General features: G+C 43.8%; 1 protein-coding gene across 3 annotated transcripts in view; it reads left to right on the forward strand.

Moving 5' to 3' along the window:
• The window catches only part of KLHL29 (kelch like family member 29), a 388,164-nt gene that overhangs the window by 340,047 nt on the left and 23,971 nt on the right, over positions 1-24,146 (forward strand). For all 3 annotated transcript variants that reach the window (XM_064707789.1, XM_064707787.1, XM_064707788.1), the window contains 3 exons: positions 11,346-11,544; positions 14,257-14,439; positions 17,200-17,380. In XM_064707789.1, coding sequence (XP_064563859.1) covers positions 11,346-11,544; positions 14,257-14,439; positions 17,200-17,380 — 563 coding nt within the window. The remainder of the gene's footprint in view (positions 1-11,345; positions 11,545-14,256; positions 14,440-17,199; positions 17,381-24,146) is intronic.

A 24,146-nucleotide genomic window follows, 5' to 3' on the forward strand; every position in this document is an offset into this window, starting at 1 on the left:
GCAGGACAGTCCTGTGCTAGGCCCCACTCCAGCTCTGACCACCTCCCTCATGTGCCAGCAGGGCCATTTAGCATTGCCCAATGTTATTATTGCCTAAAACATTCACACAGTACCATGGATTCACTGGAATGCATGCCTTTTTGGCACTTGCTGCCCTTGAAAAACACACTGTTTTTAGAGTGTTTCCCTGAGTGCTTGAAGTTGGATGGCTCTGTGCCACTCTGAACTTAACACAACCTCAGGGACTGTTCCCAGGGAGTTCGGGAGCCCTGCGGCAGGAGCCTCCTTGCCTGGTGCCAACAGAAGGTGTCACTCACCAGACAGTCTGGGTTATGTTCTCAGAATTGTGGTTTTAAATATTTCCTTCTGCATCCTGCTGAGGCAATGTTGGGAATTTGTTTTTTTAAGTGGTGGGTTTTTTTGCTGCCACCACTGCCATCCCCTCCTCTCTCTTTTTTTGTGTTGCAGTTGGGTTGCTTTTCTGGGGTTTTTTTATTCCCAAGTTTCCTTGCCCTCTGCCCTGGTTCTGAAGTGCTTTTTGTAGTTTATGATGGCAGTTCTATTTGCTTCTCGAAATTTCTCTGTGGTGCTTTAGTTTCATGCATTACTTTACAGGAGCTTTTAATTTTTAATTTGTATTTATCCAGAGATAAGGGGTTTGAATAAATTACTCTTAAAGATTCCAAGAAGAAACTATTTTCCTGCCCAATCCTACCACTAAGCTAGTTTATTTAAATAGTAGCTCTCACTTTTCTTAGTACTCTGTGCACTGCTTGATCTATTATAAAGCTCTTAGTTAAATAGGTACTTATTTTTTTAAAGTAGGAGTTCACATTTACCATGAAAAGTACCATCTTTACAGTAATGACTTCTGCATTTTCAGAGCCTGGGAACAAATAGCTTCCATGGTGCATAGGAGGGAAGATAGACCTAAAAGATCTTATTTCTAATGAAGATGATGATGAATAAAAATTTGTGCATGGTGTGCAGCACGGCCCACCATGCCAAGAACTGCCCAAGCTCCTGTGAGATGCACAGGCTGCTCAAAGCTTTGGAGAACTGGGCAGCTGTGGCAATATTGAACACAGGATGAACCTTCCCGTAGGAGCTGTGCATGGATATTTTTATTTCATTCACATTTTGGAGATAGATTCTATGAGCTGCCTTTAGACTCTTTGGGGTGGAGGACACCAGGACTGTTGGGGTGTCCTGGGAGGGTTGATGGATGCCATGAATTGCAGCAGTCCCAACACATCACTCCAGCTCTACTGCACTCCTCAGGTGACCCGGTCTGCTTTTATTTCTCACTCCCAGAAGTCGTGCTGGCAGTTAAATCCTTCCAGGCATGGATTTCCAGAGCCCCTTGCTCCATTGTCTCCCCATCTCCCTTTACCTTGACAGTTCAGGGTCTCTTGTCACATTTTTATTCTCAATAGCTCCAGTGGCAGGTAACTAAAATGCCTCTTTGGCAGCTTCTTCCAAGTCCTGCGTTGGTGATTCTCCCAAAGGTGGAGGTCTGGCACAAACAGGAAGGGGCTGTGCTCTTCATCTCACCTGCATGTCCATCTTCCCTGGCAAGCGTGGCAGGGGCTCTCTCAGCAGAGACATCCCCACAGAGGAGTTTCTCTCTGAATCAGCACCCTCTGCCCCCAGGGCAGCTGCAGCCCTCCAGAAGTCCTGGTGCTGTAATGGCTTTGTGTCACTCTGCAGTGCCTGGGGACAGTAAATCTCACCACTTGTGCTCCCCCACTGCAGCCTCATGCCGTGCTCTTACAACAACTTATCCATCACTGCCTCCCCTCCTGCCCGATCCCCTGCTGAAAGCTTCTGGGAAGGAGATTTTCAACGGAGCCTCCTGTTCTCCTGGAAGGGCGTTGTTTGCTGTCTACCTGCTCTCCTCTGCCGTTCTAAAAGCTTTTCTTCAGATGTCTGACTGTTTCTGCTTTTGTTAATTCTTTCTCACCAGGCTTGAGGGCAGTGACAGGGATGGCAGCAGGATTTTCTTGGAAGGCAAGTTGAAAAGCTGTGCTCTGGCTGATGTTTAATTGTGCACATTGTGCTCATATGAACAGTGCTCATAAAAGTGCTCTGTGGCATTACAGAAGACAGCACCTGAGCCTTGTTACAAAGAGAGAGCAGCAGTGCTTTAAGGGTTGCTGATCATCTGCATAAGACAAAGAGGCAGTTCAGAGAGTGGCGTGTTATACCAGGATTTGGTAAATAATTGTATCCCGCTAGCATGTTGGAGCAATGCCCCAACTCACATGGTAACATTTATGAAGCTGGCTTAGTGCTGCTGGTAGTGCATTTTAAAATTGATCTGGCTAGAAAAAGCAGCCTGTGAGGTGAGGTCAGGACTAGTAGGTAATTTCTAGTGGACACAGAGTACTGGTTGCAGGAGTCCTTCTGATTGCTGTCACCGAGTGCAGAGCCTACATCTGACTGACACATCTGAGAAAGCTGAATCTACTCCCTTTTTTCCTATTTATTTCTCTTCTTGACTGATGGATGAGATTGTAGGGTTTATCCTAACAGTTATCCCCTTGATAAGCTTATTACAACTCCAGCAAACTCATGCAAAAAATAGATTACATAATGGAGGTGTTGCTGTCTGAAACCAGCACTGTCTGAGCTGGCCAAACGAGGAAAGATTTCTGCCAGGCCCCACACAGTCTTCACCTGAGCACATCCCCCAGCTCTCTGCATGGCCTTGGGCAGGTTGTTTCACCTTTCTGCTCCCATTTCTTACCCTGTAAGCTGGAGGGAAGTGATGTCTCCCATGAGGGCTGTTGGGAGGATTCAGTGGATAATGAGCCACACTGTCCACAGGTACTGATGACTGCCAAAGCTGCTCAGAGTCATGCCCAGCATCCACATGGGATGGGAAGGATGGGAAGTTGCTGGATGCATAGCAATTTGCTGCCTGTCCGAACCATAGACATCCCAAAGCTCACTGGAAACATTCCCACTTTCTCTTCCAAGTCCAAAGTCGTATGTTTACTCTGAAACCAAAAAAACACACTGCCATGTGTATTAATGACAGAAAGCCTGGCAGAGTCCCCATTGCATGAAGCTTCTTTCTCACCCTGAGGAGGGACAAGACATGAGGAGAGGGCAAATATTCCAACAAGTTGCCCAGAGAAGTGCTAGAAGAGAGGCAGACTCTGCGGTGATGAATGAAGGACAAGAGGCTCAGCTGAATGACAGCCACTTTTCATTGCACTCTGCAAGGATACCATCATGTGCCCGTTTTCCAAACCTTTAAAATCTTGGTGACTGGCAGCAATGCCAAATGTCTCCTCCATAAAGGCATTAACAAGCTTTTTATGAACTTGAGTCCTCAGAGGCAGATTTATCTAAACAGCATCTTCATGGTGTCTGAGAACCAGAGATGCGTAGACAAATTTGAGGTAATTTAGAGAAGAGCAACACAAATGATTAAAAGACTGAAGGAACTGATGTGAGAAAAAAAAAGATTAAAAGATGTGAATATGCATGACTTGGCCTAATGACAGCTAAAGAGGGATAAATGTCTACAAGTGTTTGAAGCCCCAGGGAGGGGGGTTGCCTGGAAGGATGCATGGGAATAACAACAGTAAGGACCAATTGAATTTGAGACTTGGCAAATTAGTCTAACACAAAGCCCACCTGTAAGTTCTGTATCTGTCAGTGAGGGTAAGGAAAAGTGATGGAGAGAAGGAGAAGAGGATTTATGTCAAAAAAGCTACAAATGCCCATGAGCTATATTTTGGCAGTGACTGAGAGTGGCAGTTTGAAGGCAAGATGCTCCAGAGGAGAAAGGGTTGGTGGCTGTGAGAGAGCACATGGAAGATCCCTTATTTCTCAGACACATTTTAAAGAGCCTCCATGCAGAAGAGCAGTTTGCTTCAGGAAAATGGAGAATCTGACAGGTAACAATGACAATTCCAACCCTGCTCTGTGATGACAAGGAGGTAATGATAGAACCTGATGGCCAATACCAGCATGTACAAATTACTTAGTTCATCATAATAAGAAATTAATTGATCAATCAGTGTATTCAAGAGCATAAAGTTTCAGGAAAGAGTGTTGGAATAAATATGAAAAAGGATGCTTCCAAGGGAGCCTAAGTGAATTAGGCACTAACGCTCTGTAACACTTCAATTAGGCTTCTTTGAAAAGCCCACACTATCTGGTGCTTTGAAATCCATTTGTGGGAAGAGCAGACAAATACAGAAAGATGCCATAATGAAAGTACAAGAAGCTTCAATTTCTCTGAAAGTGAAAAATGCAAGGGATGAGCAGTAACCCCTGTGATTTCCTGGGGATGGGCTGCTCAAAGAGCTCCAATTTGAATGTAGCTTTTGCAGACACTCAGCTCCCATACGAGCTTACAGAGGGAGAAGAAAAGGCAGCAGCAGAATGGAATCAGTCCAGGAACATGCCCTTAGCTATATATAGGAGGAAGAAACTGCATTAAATAACAAAGAGGATGCAGGTGACATAAGCAGCTCCTGAAATTCCCTCTCTACTGAACTTTTAAGTTTTTTTAAAGGGATACCCTTGACAGAAAATCTACAGAATTATTTCTCTGAAGTGTTAATTGGTTGGAGGAGCGCCCTTGTCTCTCAGTCTGATCAGTCTCTTCATTTGTGTCTTTTCCAACACATTTTCCTCTTTTTTACAAATCTTTCTTCGCTGTTGCTGAAGCAACAGCCTCACAAAGACCCACATCCACAAGCAGCTCCTCACAAGTGCTCCCTTGCCTTGTGTTGCATGTGGCCCCAGCATTCAGGACCAACCTCCAGAAAAAAAATCATTTTATATTCTAGTCAAAAAGCATTTTAGAGAGTTATAGCACATGGATTCACGTGCCAGTGTATTGTAGGGACAGAGAAGTTTACTTGGTTCTATGAAGCTCCTGAGAAGCTGCAGCTGGTTTGTTTTTGGCAATGTGCTTTTGAGGGGCATTGTTTGCTGTGTTTGGATAGGTGACTGCCCATAAGCAAAATAAACACCACTTACCTTTGGTATCATCTGGGGGAACTTTGAGGGGTTATTTCATAGAGTTTAGTCAGCAAGCTAGAGAATGCATGGTAATACTGGGGCTCTTTTTAATCCTTATCAGGCACATTCCAAATATGATGGATCAGTGATTTATCTTCCTGTGCATTTAAGAGCCTCTCATCATATTACTGCTGGAAATACCAACCTGAGAGCTGCTTTGCAGACAGGAGAGCAGGACAGCCGCTTGCTGGTGACATTACAGTGTTTAGTCAGCTGTGCTGCCATAAAGATGTCATGTTGAAACCTGATTGCAGGAAGACAGAGGGGCTGCTCTTTCCTTCTTGCTGGGCATGAGATTTATGCACATGGCATCCTGCCACCAAGCCACCAGCTGAACCCAGTGCCTGCAAACCAGATTTTCTGCCGCATGTTTATCTCATGATATTAGGAGGCTGTTGGCTGACGTGCTACCAAGCCTTTGGGTTTAATCTGAAGGCAGCATTGCAATTCCAAGAAGTCAATGTGGGTGATTAGTAAGTACTCCAAGCGCAGCAGAAAGCTTAGCTGGGCTTGGATATGACCTTGGGTGTAGGAATGTGCAGGAGTTTACTGGAAACACAGTGTGTCTTTGTAATACCCAGGGGTTAAATATATCAGAGCAAGTCCCTTCATTACCAAGTAGCAGGGCAGCACTTGGAAATTTTAGCCCAAAAACACTTACTTCTGAGAATGGCAAAGCAGTGCACCAACAGCTTTGGCTTCCCCAAATGAGCCAGTTCCCTGTTGGGCTTGCATTTGGCAACTCAGAGAAGGCAATATTTTCAATATCAGGTTGGGTGAGCTGTGGGGTAAGCCTGGTTTGGGCTGGAGATGGTGATAGGGAAGGACCAGTCATGTTGCCTTTCCAGCATGCCAGCTTGAAAGGCCACTATGCCACATCCCCAGCTGTCACCATTGGCATGAGCCACTGGGCAGTTTGTCACCTGGCTACAGCCAGGTGTTTTTTAATTAGTATCTCCAGTCCTCATTTGAAGGAATCTAAGGCAGTGGGGACTTGGTTCTGCTTCAGATCTGTCTCCGATGGCTTTTCCATCCAGGGAGGTTCTTGCTCTCGCACTGGGACAGTGCACAGCATGAGGAAGTCTGGACAGAGGGTTCCTATGAGACAGCATAAATCTCCTTCAATGAGAATCATATCCATTCCTGTTTCATAATGTTTTGAAAACTATTGCAATTAGGCATAAAGGGCTGAAACAGCAGCCCTTTTATTGGAGCAAAACCCTATAGTAATGTGGGTAATCTACCTTCTGTATTTGTATTTCTAGCTGAAGCCTGTTTCTCTAGGCAGAAGGTACAAAGGGGCCTTTGTAGGGAGAGCAGTAAACTAGAGAGACAGATGAATTATAGGGCATAAGGGAAACATTATTTTGACCTCTTTAGGCATTATTTCAAAAATGTTAAAAATCTTGAGAGCTTTCCAGTGGAGCATTTAAGGAGCAGGAAATATGACTCTGTAGCAGTAGACATACTTCCTTTAAAATCTATCTGTGTACTGTTGTGGCCCAAGTCTGTGCAGTACAATGAGAGTCCTTTTGGAAAATACTTTTGAGGATTTTACTGGATTAGAGATTTGAGAATAAAAAGATTATTTTTAATGTGATAGTGAAGCGGGTTTTGTAACTGAAACTGAAGATGCCATAACAAAGCCCTCTTGCAAGCAAGCATTCATAATACTGATGTAATCAGTAGAGAAGAAATGTCATAAAAAGTTTAACAAAGTAAATGTTCTCACTCAAACTACCAGTCAGGAATTAAAAAAGCATTAGAGGCTTTTGTTGTCTCATTTGCTGAAGCACTGACCTGCCTTATGAGATGGGAGTAACTTGTATGTGAACAGATTATTAGGGAAAAGCTTGAAAGGGTCAGCCTCAAGGTATGACTGGTCATGTTGATCACATGTTCCTCAGAGTCAACACTGACCCAGTGGTAACACTCAGGCTTCCTCATAGCCTGATCACAATCTTCTAAACACACCCAGGACAAACGGACACAAAAATTCCCCCAGAGGGTAGAATTAATGCCCTCCAATTTGGATTGACATATGGTTGTAGATATCTTAGGATGCTGTGGTGTGAGGCATGGTCTGAGGAACACAATCCATTTCCCAGGAGATGATGGCTCACAGTTCTGACCCAGAAGGGGACATTGATAATCTCAGCTTACCCTGGTGCTCAGTGCATCCTCTCAGCTTACATTGCCCTGGGGACTGTTAAGTGTGTTGACTAAATCTCTCTTAATTATAACATGAGTTTACACATGTCTGGCTGACAAGTAAATACTTGGCTTGTAGGAACCCATTTAGGTGTCTGAATCTAGAGCTGAATCTCTCCTCGGAAATGTTTAGTTAATTAGGGAAAGATAAGATCTCTTAAGATGTTTCTCTCCTGGTTTAATATGAAACATACTTGTGATTGCACACTGGTTGAAGATCCTGCTTTCTGTTCAGCCACTGAAATCAGTGAAAAATCACTGAAATATGTACCTTGAAGCAGGACAGATAGCATCTCTTAGAAGCCTCTGCTCTCCTGTTTCCCCAGTGACTGTCCACAAAGACTTTGCTCATGTGGCAGCAGGGCTCTGGCTCCCACAGAATGACCCTGGCCATACACAGAGTATCTGGCAGCATCACTCAGCAAGGACTTTATGGATGAGATCTTCTGCTGGTGCAAAACCTGAGCAGTTCCCTTTGACCAACAGGAGCTACAGTGAGGTTCATTCAAATCACCTAAAAAAACAGTCCTGATGGTGTTCAAAAACTTTCCTAGCATTTTAAACATAAATATTTAAATTTTTGCATAATGGTGTCCATTCTCAAAGAGCCTGATGTGTGGTCCTACATGTTTATGAGTTAGTAACTCCTAATTTTAGGCCCATAAGGGGTATTAATATTGTCTCCTTCACCTTGACATGTAATGCAGGCTATAGAGTAGTTGTAAGTGATTCCCAACAAAGCCCTGAGAAACATTTCTACTTGTCCAGTCAGCACCTGCAGCCAAGCAGGGAGAAGCAAACATTCCCAGGATTATAGGCACAAGTCATGGCTCCAGGCACCCAAGGTGGGTGAATTTGGCATTGTGCCCTGTGCATGTATTCTGCTGCTTTAGTGATAACTGGTAACATCAGTAGGTGCAGTAGATGTTTCATAGCTGTATAAGGCACAACGGAAAGACAAGAGAGAATGGAGAGCAAATAACAGATGGTAAGGAGGTTGAAATGCTTTATGGTGCTTATTCCAGTCTTAAATGAAAAGGATAATAGTAACAGGATATTTAGTACAATCATAGCTAACAGAGCTGGGAAGTCTTCACAAGGGAGAATCCAAAAGAAAAAGGCTGCTGATTGCCTAAATCACTTGAATATTCTTAAATCAGTGAGGCTAAATGAAATTCACCCTTGTCTATAGTGCTTAAAAGAACTGGTGCGAAAAGAGGTTGCTTTATAAAAGCTTCTCCTGTCTTGTGAAGATGCTGCCATGGTTCATACTCCTTAAATCTCTTGGTGAAAAACACTGCAATTCTATGTACCCTTAATGCTCTCAGCACCAAGCCTGAGTCATGGCTGTGTGTGGTCGTGCACACACAGACACACACAGAGCCAGCTTTCTGTAGCTGTTTGAGCAAAGGGAAGAATAAGAGTGAAAAGTGACATTGGTTTTGATATGTGACATCAGCTTTCTAGCTGATGAAAGGGAGCAGCATGTTCTAATTATTATTCCCCTTCAAAATAAGCCACTAGCTCAGACAAAAGCGGAGAGAAGGGGTGGGGGGAATCCAGGAGAGAAACAGAATCACATTTTCTCACTTATCTAATTAAAGCAAGGTGGGCGAGCGAGAGGGAGAGCTTGCTGTGCTCAGGGAGCAGCACTGCCCCATTTATTCAGGGAAAGGTGGGAAATGGAGGCAGTAACTCCACTGGGCCAATGGGAATTGTCCCATCCCTGACAGAAAGGAGCTGTTCTCCCCATGCTAATTGGCAGTCAGCTTTTGGACATGGTGGTAAGTGGAACACCATGTCCCCACGTAGTGGCACACCCATATGTGCTGGTGTTTGGCACCGCTTTGTGTTGTGGCTGCTTCCAGTGCAAACCAGCCTTGGGACTGTCAGGGGAGGCTCTGGCATGTCCCACTGCACCAAGGGAAGGTGCTGGCTCCTTCCATACGTTTTACAACTTTATTTAAACTGCCTTTAGCAACTTGTACTGCTTCCTGAGCAGCCTGCAGTGGGAATTAGCCTCCTCCGTGGGATTGTCTCGCCCACTGGCAGTGTACACTCTCTCCACATTATTCCCCTGTCCCGATGCCACGTTTCCTTTTGGCTCCCGTGTAAGGTTAAACGCCTCCCACCTTCTTAAAAAAAGCGCTTCCTGAAGTCAGAGATTTGCCACCCACTGCCATATGTCCACTGCTTCCTCTCTTACAAGGTAATGACATTAAGATATCTGGAGCCAAGTGCCTGACATTTGTGGCTCCGGGGAAGGAACAGCCGTTGTACCTCCTAGAAAGCACCTCAGAAATGGATTTCAGCAAGGGAGGAGTGTATTCTTTTATGTTTTGAGGTTGATGAAGTGATCTCAAGCCCTACTTGGCTCTGTGCCACACTAGAGGTAGTAGCAAGGAGTCAGGAATGAACTGCTCACAGGGGGTTTTTTCCCCTGAAGAGAAGCAGTGCCACATTTCCATCCATTTTATATCACCAAACAACTTTTTTATCCCCAAACAACTGCGGAGTGGCCAGGCTTCAAGTCTTTAAGATGTACCTAAAATTGTCAGCTCTAGTGTTGAGGAGAGCTGATAAGCTGGGGACTGGGAGTCAGCCTGACACCCTTCACTCCTCGAGGCCACAGATCTGCAGGCACGTTGGGAGCTCAGCTGTTGCAACCCCACAGGTTGTTGCATTTTTGCTTTGGCAGAACTTGTACCATGGTGGTGTGGCTCTCCAGTAGGAGAGCGGTGTGAATTTGGAGGAGACATCCTTTGTTTTTCTTCTAAATTTAAGCCTGCTTCTTCAGTTTGGGTGGGGAAACTAAGGCCCTGGAAGCCCTCACAGTTGTCACTGCATCCTCCACCTGCTTGGCCAGCCCATTACCCAGTTCAGGCCACCATATCCCTTCCCTCCCTTCTCACTGTGCCCCTGCTCCATTCCCATCCCTGCTCCTGCTCCTGTTCCTGCTATGACTTGGCTCTCACACACTGCAGGGACAGACATGCTGCTGAAAAAGAAAGTAAGAGCCAAGTGGCTTCTGGAAGACCAGGCCAGCAGATGCTGCTGGCGCCCAGAGTTTCTTGGGACCAGCTCGGACCTCAGGAATATTTATTTGCATCCTGGCTTCAATCCCAGTTGGGATCTTTGGATGCTGCCGCTGTATGAATATTTATTGCAACAGATGATTATCTTTTCTTGCTGCTCACCCTTAGTTTGCATCCTGTTTGTCTGCCTTGCTTCTGGAGTTGTATGTTTTCCCATTCCTCTGCTTTTCACTGTATTCTCCTGCAGTGTTGTGACGTACCCAGCTGTATATAAAAAGAATAATCTGGGGATGGGCTCCTGTTTTTTCGATTGCAGTTTTCTCTCTTGGGGTTTTGTTGTCCTTTAAGCCATGTTTGGTGACAGACAGCTTCATTTGCTCAGATGTCCTTTACCCTCTGAGGTTTAATGTATTTGTTTAGGAGATGAAACTTACTGTCAGTATTTCTATAGCACCCTCTGGAGTCAGACTTCCCGAAAAGCTAGAGCTACATAATTTGTTTCACCAACAAATAAGCTCTACTAATTGAAAGATTTTTAGCAATTGGTTGACATCATTCAGGGTCTACCATAGTTGGTGAAAACTACCCTATTAACTGACTTCTGTTTCACATTTATAGTGCCAGAAAAGAATTGTTTGTTGGTTTTATTACAGTGCAACAACCACACTTACATTTCAAGGTTAATTCAGATAACTCAAATGCTCACTCCTTGTCTCCATTGTCTCCACTGCATAAGGTGTTCCATTCAGCCTGAATTCTGAATGAGCCTTTATTTCCAAAAACTCCTCCATACGGTGCTGTATAAAAGGAGTTGCCACCTTTTGAAGATTATTTTTAGTTTCTGGGACCAAGCCAGTGTGGGCCAGGGAGCCCTGAGGGCTGCATTGTCTCTGTCCTACTCATTCGCTAGGCAGGGCTTGTATGCAGCATCCATGACACGTTTGTTTCCAGGCTGGATGACAGGGGATGGTTTACAAGCAAGCAAGTGGAGATGCCAAGTGGCTGAACTCTGACCTGAAGGCTGCATGTGTTGTTATTTCCCCCCTCTCACAGTATGCTGCGGAGCTGCTGGCAGTGGTGAGGCTCCCCTTCATCCATCCCAGCTATCTGCTGAATGTTGTTGACAATGAAGAGTTGATAAAGTCCTCGGAGGCTTGCCGGGACCTGGTGAACGAAGCCAAGCGCTATCACATGCTGCCACACGCCCGCCAGGAGATGCAGACACCGAGGACCCGGCCCAGGCTCTCTGCAGGTAAAGCAGAACTTCCTTCAACCACACCAACCCATTGGTTCCACATTTCCTGGACATGCCCTGGCACAGGGCACAGACCTTGGCTCCTTCCCAGAATCTGCTGATATTTCCATCTCAATTTTCCATTGTTACTTTCCTTCAGAATTTAGGAGCCTCTCCTAATAGGTGGACATGGGTGTTCAGAAATATGCTTCTGAACTGGGATTTAAAAGGAGCCTAAATTTGAGGAATTATTGTCTTTGACAGAGACTGTAACATTCCTCTGTTATCCTGAAAATAAGCCCTTTGCCTCAGTTTCTCTAGTTGTAGAAATAGGTGTAAAATTTGATTTTTTTGCCATGGAACCTCTTGTGGGGAGAATCTGTCTGATCTTCATCAAACACCTTCACTTTCACAGCCCTTTGTAAGTATAATATTTTTATATGGTGAGGCTGGTGTAAATATGTTATTTTTATACTGATGAGTATTAGATCAGACTGTTTAATGCCTCCAGAACAAATGGATCTCACATAACATACTCCCTTTTAAAAACACAACAGTTGTGAAAAACCAAGTCTTCTTAAAAAGTTTCACACACATTTTTCCTTTTTGGAAAAATGCATGGAAAAACCCTAAGTGCCCACCTTGCCAGCTGAGCCCATATCATGGTGATGTGAGAAATATCCTAAATATTGGCTGAACAGAGAATGCAGATGCCACATAGGAAAAGTGCATCCAAGAAGGAGTCTGATGAAGCAGGTGAATTGTTTTAACATGCTGCCTGTACTTCTGCCTCCCATAAGTACAACAGAAAGCCAGACAAAACTTTTTGTCACTGCCACTGATGCTAATGTGGCACTGAGATGGCATATCAAACCACGGCATTTGCAGCTTCGGGAGGCTGCCTCATCAAGGCACCTTTCAGAAGGACGAAGTGTAGAGGACTTTCAATAACAATCTACCCTAAAAAGTCTTTCATTGAAAACGACTAATGGTGTGATGTTTGAAGGGATTTTTGAAAAGTGCTTATTTTATGTATATAAAATTGTAGGTGTAATGTGATCCATTTCCAGAAGCTTGTTGATGAGGGAAAAGTGATTCTCTCAGGGTAAAGGAGGGTGATTACAGTTTTTTAGGTCAGACTCTAATTATATAGAATCATGTTATTTTGCATATCAACAGCATTCATGGAGGCACAAAGGATCTCTAAACACCCTTTGTGGACTCGCTGCTGCATGTCACATGCCCTCTCGAGGTCATTGATTATAATCAAGTTATGTCTTGCACAGGTGATTAGATTTTCTGGTACGGCGCAAAAATAATGATCTCTTGTTACTGAGAAATATTTATTTTAAACTGTACAGCACTTTATCTTAATAACTTTTAAGAGAGTAACCTTGCTTGAATGACACAAATATATTTTCTGAAAATGCTAATGAAGAGTGACGATAATCCATTACTCTGCAGACGCATTTCTCTCCACTGCTGCTCCTAATCCCTCTTGCTGGCAGTCTCACTCCTGCCCCGCACCTGTGCACGCTTGTCTGTGGGCTGGGAACTGTAACACATCTCAGCAATGGCTCCAGGCAGGAGACAGCTCCTGAAACGGTGATGCCTTCCAGCTTGTGGCCTCCTGGTCCTTCTTCTGAGCCTACCTCTCCTGGCAGCACATTGCACAGGGGTTTCCAATTGCTGCAAAAGGTTTTTTAGCACTTCAGCTAAATGCCAACCATCCCCCGCACCTGACTCTTGGATGGAGTCAGAAAACATCCCAGGGTTATACTGTGACCCATCTCTGGGAATGAGTCTGGAGAGGAGTTTGAAGTAACACAGAGATCAGATATGACTCAGCTCTGGCTGTGAAGTGGGAGTAAAACCTCAGAGATGTGGACTTGAAAGTTTTGCATGAACGGACAGTTTGGCTTGCTGGACACCTTGCGTGTTATGGGAGAGCTCTTTGGATGGACACCTTGGTTGGGGGAGCTCTTCCAGCACAGATAAAGCTCAGTAAATAACGATATTAAGGCAAGGGGCCATCTTTGTCATGTTTCCTAGCACCTGGTAGATCAGGACCATGATCTGTGACTTGAGCACATGTTTTCCAGGTCTGGAAAATCTGCTTTCCCCGGGAAAAGAAAAAAAAAAAAAAAAAAAAAAAAAAAAAAAAAAAAAAACCCACCAGAAAATTATATATTAATAGACTGCATGCAGAAAGAATGTCAGGATGAAGATCCATAACCATAGCTTCACTTTCTCCAGACATTAGCTTTTAATGTGAGAAGACTTTATTTAGGTTAAAGTACAAACATGCTTTTGCTGGATAATGACCAAGCTCCAAAGCTATCACAATCCTTGACAAAATGCCCATTTTCTTCAATGGAAGAGAAATTTGCTACCTGCAAGTCTCACTCACAGACTGTTGAAATGAATGGACATCTTTACATGGAACTGCCTTTTCATTTCTTTCCCCCCCCCCCCCAAAGTTTTGCCCAGATGGCATTCTCTCTCCCTAGTTCTCCCAAGAGTGTTCATAGTGTCATTCCTCACCCACTGCTCCCCCTACACACACATTCCTGTTTTTTCTCACCCTTCGTGGTTTGATTGCAGACTCTAAAACAGATTTATATACGATACATTAAAATTTCTCTGACTGATGAGTATTTTTGGATGGGTTCCTGCCTGGTTGAGAGATGCCACTTTTTTATAATACTGTTTTTCTTCCTTGAATCCTAGGAGTAGCCGAGGTAATAGTCTTAGTTGGGGGTCGCCAGATGATTGGCATGAACCAACGTGCTCTAACAGCAGTCACCTGCTTAAATCCTCAAAACAACAAGTGGTACCCATTGGCCAGCCTGCCCTTCTATGACCGAGAGTTTTTCAGCGTGGTCAGCGCTGGAGACAACATCTATCTCTCAGGTAAGCAGCAGATTCCATAGAAACAGAACCACAGAAGGGTTTAAATTCAAAAGGACCTTTAAAGGTCACCGAATGCAATCCTTCCATGCCATGGGCAGGGACACCTTCCACTAGCCCAGGTTGCTCCAAGCTCCATCCAATTTGGCCTTCAGCAGCGATGGAAGAGCCACTGCTTCTCTGGGCAACCTGTGCCAGGGCCTCACCACCCTCAATGTAAGAAATTTCTTTCTGATGTCCAATCTAAATCTCCCTTCTTTCAGTTTAAAACTCTTACATCTGATCCTGTCACTACAGGCCATGATAAAAAGCCTCTTTCCATCTTTCTTATAAGCTCCCTTTAAGTATTGAAAGGTCACCATAAGGTCTCCCCAGATCTTTCTCTTCTCCAGGATGAACAACCTCAGCCTGTTGGCGTAGGAGAGGTGCTCCAGCCCTCTGACTATTTTCACACCCCATCCTTGGACTCAATTTAACAGGTCCATGTCCTTCTTGTCCTGGGGACCCCAGAGCTGAACACTGTACTCAAGGTGGGGTCTCACAAGAGCAGAGCAGAGGGGGGAAAATCACCTCCTCAACCAGCTGGTCCTGATGCTTTTGCTGCAGCCCAGGATACACTGACTCTCTGGGCTGTAAGTGCCCTTTGCTGGGTCATTTGCTGGTTTTTGTCCACCAGTATCCCCCAGTTCTCCTCTAGAGGGCTGTTCTCAATACATTCACCTGCCAGATTTACCGGGCTGGGAGAAAAGTTACAAGACAGGCAGCCCAGACAAAGCAGGACCTGACAGAGTTTTACTCAGCTGCTCCTGGGGAGGGAAAAAAAAAAAAGGTAGGAATAATGTTGCGAGAGAGGAATTCCCCTGCTTTTATCATTCTTCATGTATCTGCAGTGTTAACTTACTCTCAGAGCAGTCAACAACAATATTTTACAGTTGCAATGTGAAGAAAATAGGTCTGACAACCATCAAGCATGCAAAGAGGTTTCACTGCCATAGAAACACAATTTAAAATACTCTCTGTAGTTGAATCTAAATGGTAGGTTATGAAATTTGAGACAGACAGACTGAACTGCTGAATATGTGACCTACACTTAAAGTATTTGCTTACAGGAGCATTCATGTTTTGTACTTGTTGAAACTTCTCTTCTGACAGTAGTCTCTAGCCCTATAATCTTCTTAGTTTTGGTGAAACTGAGACCACGCTCCTTAAAAGGCTTTAACTCCCAAAGTATCTGACAACACCATGCTCTGAGCATCACAGTATCTGGATTTTTGCAGTCTGTTGGTACCTCTGCTTGGCTAGAGGGGGAATAGCAATTCCACCAGACAATGCAAGAATGCTCTGATGGCAGCTGAGTGGGGCTGGATGATTAGAAGAGGAGGCTGGGCAGGGAGGTGCGGATGTGTGTGATCCAAGGATGTTGTTGGGAGCACAGATGCACCTGGCATCTGTACCAGTAAGGGGTTACAGCTGTTGCCTTTCCCTTGCCGAGCTCTCTCAGTGCATTTTCTGCAGTAAATTGCTGCCTGTGGTGTTAAATTCCATTAATACTGCATAGAGACCCTAAGAATTGATTGGAAATTATTTCTTGATGTTTTTTTCCCCATGCTTGTTTGCCCATGCTTGAGAGCAGCTGGAGCAAAAGTCTTCTGGGGAGGCTTTTGTCAGATGTTGGCTTTTAGTTATTCTTAGCTGAGGTGCTTTCCAATATGTACAGCCATTTTAGGCTGTACCATACCTAGTAACGAAAGCTTGGAGTCCTAATTTTAAAGCTCATTTCAGCTCTTTCCCTTGAATCTGGATGAGTGACTGGATGGTATTTGGTGGCTGCAATCAGGAGAGCTGGAAATGCAGCTAAGAGTCAGCTGATATTTTGCTTCACTCAGATGTAGAAGACACAGGAAAAATGTGAAGGGGAGCCAACAGAAGTGAGAATGACCTGCTGCAAGCTCCAAGAACTGGACCTTGCACTGCATAGCATAGGTTTGGAGAGCAAAATACCAAGGAGGAAGTCTGGTTTTCTCATTAAACCATGGAACTGTGTCTAGTTCATTTTCCTGGCTTGACCATTGACTCTGAGTGTGGTCCCAAACAAATCATTTCATCTCTTTTTGCTTCAAAACAGGATAGTAAGACACCCACTAAGTGGCAACCTTGGAAGCTTCAAGCAGAAGTTAAAAAGTGATCAATATAAATGTTTCATGAGATCATCTTGAACTGTTTTACAGGAGTGGTACAGCTGGTTCTGTCTTTTATCTGCAAATGAAAATAAATAAGAAATTTGCCCCGAAAATTAGAAATGAAGCCTACAGTCCAAGCACTGACTTTATTGTGCCCATACATGTGCTGCTTCAATCCATCACTGTATTAAAGCATTTTAGGTTTCAGGCTGGCCTGTGTCTCACAAGCCAAGATTCACTCAGCCTCCTGACACCTTCTTGCAAGTGTTGCAGTAATTTAATAGACTGGAAGTTATTTATGAACACTGAGAAGGGTCTTATCCCCTTATGTATGTGTCCCTCGTAGTCTGACATCTTGATTTCTGTATGTCATCTTATTAAAAAAACCTCAGCCTTTGGGGCACATGAATAAATGACACAGATATGCATCATCGGAACAGATGCTCAGTATTGAGGGTGATTTATTTTAATTAGTCAAATGTCATTTGAAGAGTTTTTACTTTGTGACTGGCTTTGATTGCTGTGTGCAGAGCTGCTGCCGTGGCAGGATCTCTGGTAACTCTCCCTTTTCTCTGGGTGCCAGGCGGGATGGAGGCGGGCGTCACGCTGGCTGATGTCTGGTGTTACATGTCCCTGCTGGACAACTGGAACCTCGTGTCCCGCATGACCGTCCCGAGGTGTCGACACAACAGCCTGGTGTACGACGGGAAAATCTATACCATTGGAGGGGTCGGTGTGGCAGGCAACGTCGACCATGTGGAAAGGTAAAAAAACAACAAAACCTACACCTGAAAAAAAAACCCACAAAACCAAACCATGTGGTGTTTGCTGGAGCTTTTCCTTCATGCTACGCTAAAGGACTGTTTGCCTTTTAAAGGACACATCAAATGGACTGTATGTGTTAAAATAACCTTTTATAACAGCTAAGAAAGTAGGAAAGTGACAGGATTAAATTCCATTTAAAAGCTTCAGTGGAAAGCATTGTTTCAAAACCAAAGAGGAAAGTTGCCAGCTTCTCGCTTTGCTCAGGGGAGGGAAGAGAGGAATTAAGCTTCTTTGGACATTTTTCCAGGTTATACAAGGAACTAATAAACTCCTTTTGAACTTAGTATTGATGAAAGTCTTTACAGACCACAATAGTATTTTTTTTTCCTTTTAAATCCAAAAAAAAAAGCCAACAGCAAAAGCAAGTTTCTTGTATATGTTTTCCTGGTGTAGCACCTCAGCCTTGACCTGGCTGGAAGATCCTCCCTTTGGTGGTCTTGGCCTGGGACTAGGACCTGCCAAGTTCACAGTAAAACAACCAAAAATAAATGGAAACAGTTTTGAATTCCTGGCTGAACAAAGATGGGAGAGAATGGAAATTTCTCTTTTCAAGTAGACTCTAGATATAATTTTTCTCACATGGAACTTAAAAAAACATGAAGAAACAAAAATATTTCACTTATTAAAATTCCAAAACCAACTGATTTCTTGTCACCCATAGCATTCAATAAAGCCATAGATTTTATATCTATATCAATGTTTTCATTAAAAAAATAGAATTCACTTTAAAATGCAGTTTATTTTGGAATATTCTATTCCAAAAATATCAATACAGTCTTAGCCTTCCCCAAACACCTAATTGGGAAATATATTTGAGAAATGTTTTTCCTAGTGAATGTGGCAACCAAAAATATTTTTGTCAGTGAAAATGCTGAATTTGAATACTTCTTCAGTAACATTTTGAAGCAGGCATTTTCCAGTAAAAGTTGCCTTAACAGTCAAGACAAATAGAGATAGGCCATTAGGAAGGATTTCAGGGGCAGAAAAAACAACACATTTTTCAAAAGTTTGGGAACTTTTGGTGTTGGTGATGATGCTCTCAGCCATCAGGGAAGTGCAGACAGCAAAGAATGAATGATAAGTCATAACAGTGAACGCAACATCTGAGCGCTGCTCCCCTCCTTCACCCAGAACTTTAGGTGAGCACTGCCTATGGAACTTGGTTTGAAACAAATCTCATCCTTTTCAGCAGATTTGTTTCTGATATCTGAAGGTGTTCATCCCATAATTTAAGTCAGTAAATTTTTAAGTAGCGGAACTATTTTTGTGAACACAGGAAAAAAAGGGCCCAGGAAAGAGATACTGTTTCATTCCATCTCTTGATAAAGATGAACAGCAAAAGAATGCTGTTGAAGAGTCTTGATAGCTGTCATTGATTAAATTATCTCTTTTCAGTTTTCCTTGGGCCTGATTTCTGTTTCTGCTCTGATTCTCATGGTCTCTATTAAAGCATCCAAAATGTTGGTCAGCAGAATGAACCCTAAATCAAGCAGAGCCCCCCCCTGTCCTTCCCCTCTCATGTCAGGCACCCAGCACTCACACAGATGACATTGCAGCCTGCAAAGTCACACTCAGGCCCTTGGTGGCCCCTGCTTGGCTCAGTGAGAGCAGCAGTGCTGGTTTTCCATTGTAGCAAGCCCACCAGGAGACCTGGATGTGGGAAAGGAGCAGATTTCCTCCCTATCATTTCAGTGCACACTGTTTCAGCCACAATAAGGATGTCTTGTCATGGGGATTTGCTAAACCCGTGGTTATAATTAATCTGCTGTTGTCTATAGAGTGGCTTGTGAGACAGAGCCATGGAAAAAGTGCAACATGGCCTCCTTTGGGCTATGCTGGGAAATGAGAGAAGTTTGGGGATGTTTCCTTTTTTATTCTTCATATTGAAATGACAGTAGGGGGTGACAGAAGTGAAGCACAGCATGGCTGAAGCTGTGTTTTTGAAAGGATGTTTCAGGGTCTGCTGTCAGAAATGAAGGTGAGGGAAGGCTGACTCTCCTAGCAGTGCTGAGCAAAGTCAGGCCTTTTCACACAAAAGCCCTTCCCATTTGGACAAGGCAGGGTTCAGGAATTTAAATTGCTGTACCTATTTTTGCAAGCAGTGAGGATTTCTGAATTTGGATTGCAGCTTTGGGAAAAAAAAACACTAAAATACAAACTAAAATTACTTTTAATTGCTGAGTTGGCTGCTGTGTTACGAGCAGTGAATGCCCACTTTTTGCTTCTGCTTTTCTTCCCTCTCCTCCTCTAGAGCTACAAGAAACCAGCTTTCTCCTAACATATTTTGTGTGGATTGCACATTCCTCTTTCAAATACTGTGTTGGTTTGGATGGGACAGTGTGATACAATCTCTCAGTAAGGGGTAAACCTCTGTGTCGTTTCAGCAGGTCATATAAAAGCACTAAATTAAAATAATGTGGCATGGTCATATGCTCCATGTCAAGTGATGCCAAAAATTACATTTACCTCTATCACTACTCCCCTCAGTGTGGAATTGCAGACACACACTCCTGGGTTTTGGAGTAGTTTTTCACCTTCTAGGAGGCCTCTGAGATTATAGCCCTGTTATGCCCCCAGATGGAGGTGCAGGGGCTTATCCAGGCCTGACCCTGCAGTCCTGGGCTGTACCACAGTGTGAAGGGCAAGGCTCTGAACATCCTCCCTCGCTGGACCATTTACCACCTCCCCTGGTGCACATGCAGCTTATCTTTCCCAACCACATTTTGCTTTCTGCTTGCTCAGTCAGCCCAAGCGTGACCATGCCCAGCTTTGGCCAGGTTCTGACGTGTGTCTGTTGGCATGGTGAAGGGCATGTCTCCACTCCAAAGTGACTTACCCTGACCTCACCAGTGAGCAGACCCAGAGGATGATGTCTACAGGGTGTCTCACTGCAGTGGGTCTTCGAAGACAGAGAATTTAGCATTTTCTCCCAGTTTTTTTCTTGTTCTCCAAATTTTTCATTGAATTCTTGTAATATTTGATCCTAAATGGTTAAAATTTTACAAATATGGTTTTTACAGCATGTTACTTTTTAAAAGCAAATGCCAGGCCACCTTAGCTATACATGATGCCACATGCCTGCACTTCATACATCTACTGCACCATTACAAAGCATTAAAGCAAGTAGGGACCACTGGACTCATAATGATTAATGGCATCAGCTCCTGTGTCCCTCTCTCCGTGCTTTCAGTTGTGTCATTGATGCTGAAGGGTGCAGCTTCTCTGGTGCCACTTCAAACAGCGGGTGTTTTCCCATCAAATTCAAGAGGGCTGAGGTTCTTTACCCTTTATCTGCCATTTGTCTGTAAAGAGGCAGCAAAAATTCCATCTCGATGGATAATATGGGACTATCAATCACAAACAGATGAATAGAAGTCATTCGTTACTCATCTTAAAATAATATGCATGTGCCAGAGGGGCTGAGTTATAAGTCCATTTTTGTGGCTGTGCATGGGTATATGTTCAGGGAAAGTTATGTTTTTGCAATGAGTGTTTAGGGAAATAACAGCATGGCTGCAGTTCTCCATCAAGCCCCTCTGGCAAGGTTCTGTGTGACAGGAAGCAAGTCATTAGGTGTTAGGTAGGAAGGTATTACACTTTCTGTCTTCTTCTGAGATATGAGTTGAGTTGGGAGCTGGTGAAATGAAGTGGATCCACGAACTAGGTCCTTGGATAATGGATGGGCCCTGTAATATATGCAATTTGAGAGCCGAGAAGGCTGTGTATGCTGACAAGACAATGTATGTGACTGGAAGTGTGGAAATGTGGGTGCTTTGTGGTTATTATATGTTTGAAGGACAGAAGAAGATGAATCCTCTTGACCTGACAGCACTTTTGCAATAATGTTGTCTAAAATTGGGAGATTACTTTTATGGCAGTGCATACATTGAAAACAGTCTAAAAAATCCATGTGAAGAATAAGCTTTATACATTTTAATACCTGCTTCAGAACTTCTTGTTTTAGAATCATGTAGGAATTAGGGGTTCTCCCCCAAGGAAGGTGTACATTTCTTCACCAGCATTGCCATGCCCTGGAACAGGCTGCACAGGGGAGCATTGGAGTCACCATCCGTGGAGGTATTTAGAAGTCATGTAGATGTGGTGCTGATGGACAAGGTTTAGTGGGGGCTTAGTGCTGGGTTAGTGGCTGGACTCAATGATTTTAAAATATCTTATGTAGATGAAAGAAAATCACTTATATTGTCTTGTCTTAGGATAGTTTCTTAAGCCTGTCAGAAGAAAAGAAAAAAGGCAAAAAATAGTAATCCATTACTGTGATTTTAAATATGTGAATTATCTGAAGAGCAGTTCAATAAGACACTGTACTGCTTTAGTTTAAATAGAAACTTTCTTGCAAACATAATTAAATAATGCTTAAATAACTGAAGGATTTCCTGCAGACTGACAGAAGTGGTCAGTGTGTAAGCGTCTGACCATAATGTAAGGATCTTATAATGTGAATAAATGAAGATACATATATGGCTGTTTAACCTAGGAGGAGAGAAATTAAGAGACTGAGGAGGGAAAAAAATACTGTTTTCAGGTACTGAAGAGATCAAAAGTCAAGAAGGCAGTGAAGCGAGTGGCACAGCTTGAAATGAAAGGTTTGCTGCTGGTAATACTGAAGTGATAGGGAAAGAGCAAGGAAGGAGGAGATGATGAAATGAATGAAGGACAGGGAAGATCAGTCCCACAGATTAAAAAATCCTAAGAGTGAAGAGTTGTGGAAACCAGCAAGGTTTCATTTCTGCATGTGCTCTCTTCAGGCCTGAGCTGTATTTTCTGCTGGATTCGGATCATTTGTTGTATCATGAATATATAAATTATACATATACATACATATATACATTATATATACAGATAATGTGCATATACACATATATAAGAGATCTAAAAATATATAAAGTATGTGTGAATAATACATAAATCAGAAGGTAGTGAGTGCACAAGGGTCAGATGAGATCCCCGTGCCCAGAGTATGTGACACATGAATGACAGGTGGGGACACGTGTCCTGCAGGGCCAGGGACCAGCAGGTTGCTGGGGCAGAGGAAGCAGTGTGAGGGCAAGTGTGTAAAACCACACATGAGTCCATAGCATGCAAGGACTGCAGACTAGGAGTCAGCCATGGGAAAGGAGATGTCTTTGAAGATTCAAGTTCAGCAAATTGGATGGGCTCGGTAGGCCCACGGCCAAGGACAAGCATGGACGCACCAGGAGGGAGCAGCGGAGGAGAGAGAAGAAAAACCTTGGCTTGGCTTGAAGCCAGCTCACATTATGTCTCCATCTACAGCTTCAAACAGGGGATTCGAATGCAAAGCTTGACTAATGGAAAGAGATCAAAGTGATTATTCTTTAAATCAGTTTCCTCCCTGCTGGCCCTTGAGCAGGGCTGGTGTGACAGGCAGCCAGGAGCCCCACGAGCTCCAGTGGCCGTGGTGTGATCACAGTGCCAGGGATGACACAACAGATGGAAAAGCCCTAGGGCAGGGAGGTAAAGCAGGTGTCAGTATTTTCTGTCCTGGGAGGTTACAAAGGTTCACCTTCATTCATTTTTAAACCAATTTAGTTAATCTGGTGCAAATCCCTGTGTGAACACATTAAGAGCTGACTTGAGATTGACCAAAATGATGGAAACCTGCTTGCAGAGACTTAAGGAGCTTAGACTACTTAGTTTATCCCACAGAAGGTAAAGAGTTGACTTTATTATTTTCTGCACGTCCATATGTGAAAGAGAGAGATTTGATAAGCAGACAGCTTTATAATCCAACAGGGAAAAAGAAACAAACTTTCTGGTGGGTGGAAGCTGAAGCAAAACAGACTAGAAATCAAGTCTACCCATTTTGCAAGGATGGAGTGAACTGGAGGAATAAATTCCCAGGGGATGAAGGGACTTGGTGAACAGCTGTCAGGAAGCCTTGAAGGCATCAATTTCTCCTCTTCAGCCTCAGGACTAGGGCTGACACTCAAGAGAGTTGCTTCACTAAGCAGCCCGTGTAAAACCCACATTAGCTGGCCATGGTAGGTAAACAAGGACTTGCTTCCACCTGCTTTATGGTTCACAGATTTTATAAACCAAATGACGTTAAAGAAAAGAGTGGGGGTTAGGGCTTCACCACATGCACCTGTATCCAGTAGATTTTCAGCCTTTGGCTTTCAGCAGATAAAGTGGAACTCATCGTTTTTGGTTTTTCAGTGGCAGGTGAAGGACAGTAGGGGGAAAAAAAGATCTACTCTGTCATCGCAGAGCATAAACAGACAGCAGTGGAAGTGGGTTAAAAATGGGGCCTGTGGGACCTGAGGCAAGACATTCATCCAGAAAAAAAGATGATTGTTTTTGTAATTTGAACCTTTCTCTAGTATTCCTATGGATGCAGGCTTCAGCCACACCCAACCCCCAGCATATGTGAAGGACATATCCCCTTCTTCCCAAAAACATATTGGGACACCCAGAAAGTTGTTGCCGAAAATCTCCTTGTCTTGGGAGCTGAAGTGTGCCAGGTACTTGTGCCAGCAACAGGGAAGGGACTTGGCTGTTCACCACCCCCATCTCAGACCACTTTGCCCACAAATGTTCCTGGTGCTAAATCAGAGTAGATGGTGTGAGACAAAATGTATCAGTTGACAGGTGGAATGGTCCTAAAGGGGGAACCAGAGAAAGAACACTAGGTCAGTTCTCAGCTCTGTTGTTTTTCCCATTCTATAC

The sequence above is a fragment of the Zonotrichia leucophrys genome, chromosome 3 (genome assembly GCF_028769735.1).
Source record: "Zonotrichia leucophrys gambelii isolate GWCS_2022_RI chromosome 3, RI_Zleu_2.0, whole genome shotgun sequence".
NCBI classification, from domain to species: domain Eukaryota; kingdom Metazoa; phylum Chordata; class Aves; order Passeriformes; family Passerellidae; genus Zonotrichia; species Zonotrichia leucophrys.